Here is an 8,656-nt window from a genome sequence, read left to right as displayed (position 1 = left end):
GAGAGAGAGAGAGATTTTACTTGCATCTGATAGTAACTTTGAGGTATATCCAGCCGACGCATTTTCGGTTATTGATCTTGTTGGAGACTTCTTCATTGTCTTCTTAGTATTCATTCTTCTATATACAAGGAAAATAAGGCCGATAAGTACAACCCCTCCGAAAATCCCTGCAGTTATAACCGATGCACGAACCGATTTAGAAGCTCTTTGTTGCTTGCTTCTGTCAGGGATGATTCCAACAGCTAATGCTTCATTGCGGCAAAACGGAAGTGGATGTTGATTTTGATTTCCAATAGATAAACAATTCCTATCATACAGCATAACACTGTCCTTAGAATCTGACAGAAGACACGTAGGTAAGCTTCCAGACAACAGATTTGAGGACAAATCGACAGAGTGAAGCTCAGCATTGCAAGACAAATTTTCAGAAAGCATTCCTGTGAATTTGTTTCGTGAGACATTCAGATACGTAATGGAAGGAAGAGATAGCAATGATGGTGGAAATGGCCCGACAAACATATTGAAAGAAAGATCAAGCCGTTCTAACTGATAATATGAGCTCGCTTCAGCAGGGATGCCAGACCTAAATTTGTTTTTACTCAGTACTAGGGTTACCAATTTCTTGCCAAGTTTAGGAAACTGAGGACCAAAAGCATTATCTGCCAATTCAAGAACTTGAAGGTTTGTCAAGGCACTAAGATCAGGAACTTCCCCAAAGAAGTGGTTATGAGATAGCCCAAGAACTCTTAGATTTTCCAAACGACTCAATGAGTTGGGCAAAGATGCATTCAACAGATTCTTCTTTGCACTAAAAACAGCCAGAAGAGGGAATGAACTCATCCAATCTTGAAGTGGTCCAGAAAACATGTTATCATCAAGTATAAGCGTTTGCAGGCTTGATAGAGATGAAAGCTCTTGAGGGATGACACCATAAAGGAAATTTGAAGTCACATTAAGTATTTCCAGTGATGATAATTCTGAGATTTTACCAGGTAAAGGTCCCCATAAACCAAGAGAGACCAATGTGAGGACCTTCAAGCTAGGAAGTCTGACAAGTGTCGTTACGAACAAATCCATTGAAAAGTTTCGAGGCAAATGAGCAGATTTTTCACCAATTATATGCAGCTGAGTTATTTTTTCTTCATAGCATATGATGGTCAAAGACAAACTTGGTTCGATGTCACACAAATTTGTGTAGTTATTTGATCTACTCAAAACAGCAGGAAGGTTTAGAAGCCGCTGAATTCTTAAAAGGGTCAGAGCTTGGGAGGATAAATTACTTTTGGCATGACTAACTGAAAATAGAATGATAATAAGAACCAAATGCATCAAACGGGGAGATACTCTTGCCATAGCAGTGATAGCACTACAAGCAGAATCAGATGAAGGGTTTGGACAGGCTGCGGCGATAATCTCAATTAGAGACTATCCTCTGCATTGCTGATTTCAATCACAGACCCCTGCAATCATATCAGCATCATAAGTAAGCATTTTTATTATGTCTGAAGATTGAAATGCATATATTGTAAAAAGAAATCCCTGCAATCATATTAGCATCATATATAAAGATTTTCGATGTGTATGTAGTCCTATATAGTCAGATTTCAGGATTTAAGTCACTATTTGAACAGAGCAGTGAGAACAAAGTTTCTGACAAAAGTAACTTGACATAATCAACAACTTGATGTCAACATATTTCTACCAAGATTTGTACAAGAACTAATGAAAGCAGTTTATATTTTCTTTTTGTAGTGTGCCTCTGACCGTGTCTGTTACTTTAGATTTGCTGGTATTAATTTCACAACTGGACATAGCTAGTAAGGATTCATGAAGATTCACCTCAATGAATTGGCCAATCACACCTCCAGAAGCACTTGCCAAAGACCCTCGGGTATATCAACCACTGTGACTTCTAGATGTAGTTAGTACTTACTGACCACCTGCAGCTAATTCCTAGAATCCCTGAGCTGAAAGAACAGAAAAACTCTTAAACCACCATTAGAGATAAAGGAACGGAAAAATGAACAGCATTAGACAAAGTGTAAAAGCAAAAAAATTGAACCACTCATTCAATTGACAACCTGTTTCAGATATGCCTCAACATGTTTCCTAGCTGACAAATCCAAGCTGGGTTTCTTCTCTAGAAGTCATTTTCTGTTTGTATCACAGTCACAAGAAGACAATCTATATCCTCCAGTAACAAACAAGGTTCAAACAAACACTCCCACATTCTATGTTCTTTTTCTTTCGCAATTAAAGCCCCACAAAGCCATCGCTCTTCTCTCTTTATGATATGCTTTTCGGAAAGACTAAAGGGAAGCCATAGTTGGACTGGAACTAAAAGCAAAAGAGAAAGGAGAGATTCTAATCTATAATGCTCTGATTGTGGAGTGCACTAGGAATTGAAATGGGTTGAAATTATTGGAACCCGTACTATACACATATATGTAAATAAATATCGGGAGTACGCAAAAATCTAAAGGTAGGCAGGCACAGAGTGAAATGTAAGCTTTCGCTTTCTCTGGGTCTGGCCAGCTTTGGCTTTCCATTGTCTTGTCACTTTGTCATGTCGTCTGACCAACCACTGTTTTATATCATCTTCAGCGGCGAATGCTTTGGCCGCCCTCTCTCTCTATCTCTCTCTCTCTCTCTCTCTCTCTCTCTCTCTCCGACTACGCTTCCCTCCGGCCACCTTCAAAGTCATCAACACCGACAATATGCACATCACCACCAACAAAATGCTTACTCCCAAAATTGGGCGGAAATTTAGCGTTTGCCTTAGGGGGAATAATTGCAAATATGAGCATTTTAATTTTCCTTCTTTGAAAGGAAATAATAATTGCAGTTTTCCGACATTTCCCACAAGGACGAGAGACAACTCAGACAAGAGAAATTCCTAGAGCGGTTGCACAGGCTTGGCAAGGTAATCGCTGATTTGCCACTCATACTTCACTATTCATCCAACAACAAAAAAAATTAGCAATTGTCTCTTCTTTTTCAATACATTAATTGAAGGTCATTTACCTGTTAATCCATTATTTGTTGTAAATATTATATATATATAGTTGTCCACGTAATTACTTATTAGTTATATCTTTATGATGTAAATTATATTCCTATATAAAAAAGTCAAATGAGAAATTGAGAATGAATGTGGCACTTCCACCTCCTCCTACATTTTATCTCTCTATTATCTCTCTCGTATTCTCTATTTTATAACACGCTATCAGCACGTTTCACTTTTCTTCTTTCTTTCTTTAAACTCTGTGATGATCCACAAACCTTGTGGTGCGAGTTTGCTTATGACCAAGGCTAATGATCTATGAGTTTTCTATCATTCTTAACGAATTGATTCGTATATCTACGTTGTTTCTTATAATTCATAACAAATATATGTGGTTGATCACATTTTGAATCTATTTTATTTGTTCTTCTTATATTTGAACATCTTATTTATGATCATACATATGTTTATGTTTGTTATATAATGCAAATTTTATGATTCAATATGCGACATTGAGAACCATGTTCCAATAGTCAATATTCGAGTCCGCTGACTGAGTAATCTGAAACCTATGGTTCTACAGACCTCATACGAATGTTTTTCTCGTGTTTTTCCTAAGGGAATATGGGATACATTGTTCGTATTCATGAACACATTGAAACTTCAGTTTCGAATATAATATTTGATCATATTCAAAGAACATACAGTTCTAATATAGATCTTGATATGGTTACATATGTGGTTATGGTAAACATTTTTGGCGCCTTCAACGATGTCATAACAATTAGTGGTATTCTATCAAGCCCTCCCCAAAGGCACTAAATATAGCTAGAATTAATTATATACGTTGATCTGGGGATTGATTTGACTATTTGTTGCCTTAATTTTCTATAATCCCAACAATATGTTTATTTTTATTTTACTAAAGCAATGGCTAAAATTCATGAATGCATTCAGCTCCACATATGCCTTGCTGACTATGCAACTATGCATACGTTCCTATGTGATCAGAATTTCATCAATACTTTAATATTTTCTGAAGCTAATGTGACTATGATATCTGCAATTATAAACATGTTTTAAGGCTCCAATATAGCCCACATTAAACTGTTGAATGACATTATGTTGTCTATTTTTGTCGGTGAGCCGTGATTTAGTTAGTTAAGGTGTTTAACTAACAACTTTGAGGTCATGAGTTCAAACCTCACTAGATATATGTAGGGTGTGTGAGTTATTAATAAATTCTTTTAAAAAAAAATATATATATATTTTTTACATACAGTCCAAATATGAACATGGACATGGACATGTTTGAGGTCATGAGTTCAAACCTCACTAGACATATGTAGGGTGTGTGAGTTATTAATAAATTCTTTTTAACAAAAATTAATATATATATATATACACACACACTACCAGGACAAGCACTTTAGCCGACGAAAAAGTTTCATCGGCCTGTTAGCTTAATTCGTTGGCTAAGATCTTAGCCGACGAGCCTTCGTCGGGAAATAGTCGTCAGCGATGATTTTAGCCGACGAAACTAGAAGACGTCGTCTGCTATTGTCCCAGAATTTAGCCGACAAAAAAGACGTCGTCGGCTATTGTCCCAGAATTAAGCCGACGAATATCTTAAATGTTTCGTCAACCATAGTCTGAGACTTTAGCCGACGAAACATTTAAGATATTTGTCGGCTAAAGTATGTAATAAAAAAATTAAAAAATAACTATAGCCGACGAAATATAGTCTGTTTCATCGGCTTTAGAAGGGTTTAGCCAACGAAACATGCCATAATTCGTCAGCTAAACCTTATAAAAAAAATTAAAATACTATAGCCGACGAATATCTTACATGTTTCGTCGGCTATAAGTCCATTCCAGTAAAAAAAAAAACCCGAAATTTCTAAATTACCATTCCAAGCAAGCTGCAAAATACACCAAAATAATTTCATATAACCAACAACAAGCACATAAAACTATATAATTGATCAACTACACAAAATCTAGATCGTCTAAATCAATATCTGATTCTGGGGGCTGCGGAGGAGGAGGTTGCGGCGGCTGAGGTAGCGGTATAGGCGTAGGCATGGGCAGAGCCGGAAGTCCCTGAAGCTGGGCAGCTGTAAACTCCTGCAAGTACTTGAACATTTGCTGCTGCTGGGCCTGCTGGGTGGCATATACCGCGGCAGTATAGGCTGTCTGAGCGGCGATCTGGGCGGCATGAGCGGCAGCCTGAGCAGCTTGTTGTTCCTGTAGTCTCTCAACTTCCGACTCTAGCTGAGTCGTCCTGTTGCTGGTCGAGGCTGTCTTTCGTTGAAATCCTAGAGTGGTCTTCAGGACCCCCTCGCCCTTCTTCCCTAGACCCCGGCAGTAAAAGTTGTTTCCTCACGGTGGGAAGGCTGTGTCCATGATCCTCGCCCCAACCCTCGGATCCGAAGTGTCGATCCGAGACATGGCTTCAGACATCTCTTCCTCCTGCGTGTCCGGTCATGCCTCCCTCACTATAGCACTCATCACCTCATCACTAGCCTCCCTCACCTTTGCCTAACTGGATAGGAAAAAAATGATTAATTAACATTTTGACATATATATAAGTAAAATTAAAAATTTAAAAACGTAAGATGACTTACAATATCCTCCTGGGCGTCAGGATATGCCTTCTCATACGTATAGACGTACCGGTTGACTTCTGGATGTTCCCTGGCCGCCTCGTCCATGAAGACAGCGAACGGTCTAGAACCGGCATGATGGTTCCTTGTGTTGCATTGCCGGTTCTGAGCGTTCGCCCGAGAAACGGCCTTTAAAGAAAAAATAAACTATTAGTAAAATATTTAAAAACGGACGTACGTACTTAATGACAAATTAACTAATTAATTTTTTTAAATACCTGTTTATGAGGGTCGTTGAATTCTGATGTCAGAAGCCAACGCCACTCATACTCCCTGTACTGGAACTCAGCAGGGGTACCAGAACGTGCGTTCCCGTGCGTAGTCCAGTGGGTCTGCAACTCGTTCTTCCACTCCTTGTACCTACAGATACAACAAAAATATTAGAAATATTATTACTATCACATACAATTTTGTTTTTTCATTAACTTCCCAACGTACCTTCCCCATGCACAACGTCCGCTCAGCTATTCTTCAGGTGCTCGGGAACGTCAAACCACACCTGCATTTAACCGTTTATTAGTTTAGTTTTTCGAGAAATCAACAATATAATACATAATATTATTGAGGCATTTTGTAAACTCACCGACATCGCGTTGTGGACCATGTCCTTAACCTCCTGAGGGACCTCGCCCCAGTCTGACCACAACATAGGAACTATATCCCTAATGAGCGCTCCCACGGGGCCGGAGTACGTCCTCGACTTCCCGCCCGATACGATCCTCCTTGAGGTATTGACAGTCTTTTCGAGAGCCTTCCCTGTGACGGGGCCTCTCTTCTTTTTTGTCGGCTTTGCTCCGACGATGCCTATCACATGATAAACCAAATTGATTATTAAAATCGGAGACCTTTTATTATTAATTATAAGAATACAAATCATTCATCTTTCATTACCTGAGGGCGATGCGACGGACGCGACGGATTCCGTCTCTGTCGCCGATGATGATACCCTCGCAGAAATACGAGGCGTATCAAAAGGCACGAACCAGTATGCCGCTGATGGAGCCATTGGCGGGGGCAGTGGATAAATCAGCGTCCTTGAGTCATCGACTGCAGGTAAGGCCGGTATCATCCGTGGAAGGAACAGATGAGGCGGCGGCATCTGTACCCCAGATGACCCACCATCCGAAGCAGTAGGACCCGGAGTGGGTGCCGGGTGTATCTCAGGCATACGGGGTGCAGACACCTCCGTCTAGGTCTGAGGCCACAGCTGCCTCAAGGAATGAGGGACGTCCCGTTGCCTCCATGAAGGGGGCACCTCCAGCTGCCTCGAGGAATGGGAAACGCTCGGTTGCCTTTGCGCCGTCTCCAGAAGGGTCGCACGTCTGGCTGTCATGGGGCCCCAAAACGACGTTTGAGGGTTGCTAGAGGTTCCCTCAGACGATTCGGACCTTTGGCCCTTCGAACCCTTCGTCGATCTAAAATTACCGCTTATCCTGTTTAAAATATTAATTTGAATCAAGGCTAAGGCATGGGCAGATACACTCAGTGGGCGGATACACTCAGTGGGCTGTATATTATTGAACATGTATATTGAGGAATTCAGGTGTAAAAAACGTACCTTTCCATGGGATACATCTAAGTGTAGTGTACTGGACCGGATCGATAAGTAATAATTGCTCGGGAAGATGAATCATCAGGTGAGGCATGATGTCAAAAAAATTTGGAGGAAATGTCCTCTCAAATTTACACATGATATAAATGATGTCCTTTTGCATTTCCTGGAGGTTAGATTTTTTCACTTCCCGTGTGCATAACTTCTGGAAGAATCTTGCCAACGCTACTAACGGCTCCACCACCTGACGGGAAAGGAACGGTCGAATGAAAACAGGAAAGAGACGTTGTAGCAGGATATGACAGTCATGACTCTTCAACCCGTACATCTTATTGTCTTGGAAGTTCACACACCGGGCTATATTTCCTGCATAGCCTGAAGGATACTTCACACAACTCATCCACTTGAAAATTACGTTCTTCTGGTCAGGCTTCACAGTGTAAGGAGCTTGAGGCATTTTTTTCTTCCATTCTTTCAACCACAAATGTCTTCTTATAAGCATATTTTTTTTAGATCAATGCGTGCCTTAGGACCGTCTTTCGTCTTCCCCTCCAAGTTCAGCATTGTGCCCACCACACTATCGCAAACATTCTTTTCTATGTGCATCACATCTAGGTAGTGCCTGATCAACAACTTACTCCAGTATGGGAGTTCCCAGAATATACTCTTATGTGTCCAGAATTTGTACCTGTCGGGTCTTTCAGGTATTGCCGCCACAATATTGGGATGATTGCTGAGTTGCCCAAAATCATACTCATTAAGCACTGCTAAAATTTCTTCCCCTGTCCATCTTCTAGGAGGCACACCGTTTTCTACGGTCCCAACAAATGTCTTGTCATCAAACCGCCATTCGTGATTATATGGAAGGAAAGTACGGTGACCCAATTTGCATATCTTGATGCAATGACTACTGCTCTCCTCATCGCTAAGGCACTCTGGACAAGCCTTGTATCCCCTAACAACGTTGCCCGACAACATCCCACGGGCAGGAAAATCACTGATGGTACCAACAACCATGACATGCATCTAGAACATCTCGTGTATGTACTTGTCATAAGTGGGATGACCAACGTCCCAAAAAAACTTAGGCTCTTCAATCAAAGATCTCAAATACACATCGAGACACTTCCCTGGATAACTGGGCCCCGGAATCAACAAACTCAACATATTGTATTCCTTCTCCATGCACATCCATGGAGGAAGGTTGTACGGTACCAAAATCACCGGCCATACACTGTATTGAAGACTCATGTTGCCAAAAGGGTTGAACCCGTCGAATGAGAGCCCGAGCCTCACATTTCGGACCTCTGACGCAAAATGAGGAAACTCCCTGTCTATATGCTTTCAAGCCTCCCCGTCAGCAAGGTGTATAAGGGTATCTTCGTCAGGTAATTCCCTATCAGCATGCCATCTCATAGCTTCGGCCGTGTGTGA

The 8,656-nt window shown here is 40.9% G+C and overlaps 1 protein-coding gene across 1 annotated transcript in view; it reads right to left on the bottom strand.

The window, feature by feature from the left end:
* LOC101303083 (probable inactive leucine-rich repeat receptor-like protein kinase At3g03770-like) overlaps positions 1-1,353 on the bottom strand; it is a 4,632-nt gene extending 3,279 nt beyond the window's left edge. Inside the window, exon 1 of the mRNA XM_004309695.1 lies at positions 21-1,353. Coding sequence (XP_004309743.1) covers positions 21-1,353 — 1,333 coding nt within the window. The remainder of the gene's footprint in view (positions 1-20) is intronic.
* Positions 1,354-8,656: the final 7,303 nt, after the last annotated feature.

This window comes from Fragaria vesca, unplaced genomic scaffold (genome assembly GCF_000184155.1).
Source record: "Fragaria vesca subsp. vesca unplaced genomic scaffold, FraVesHawaii_1.0 scf0513033, whole genome shotgun sequence".
NCBI classification, from domain to species: Eukaryota; Viridiplantae; Streptophyta; class Magnoliopsida; order Rosales; family Rosaceae; genus Fragaria; species Fragaria vesca.
This window is presented reverse-complemented; position numbering and strand designations above follow the sequence as displayed.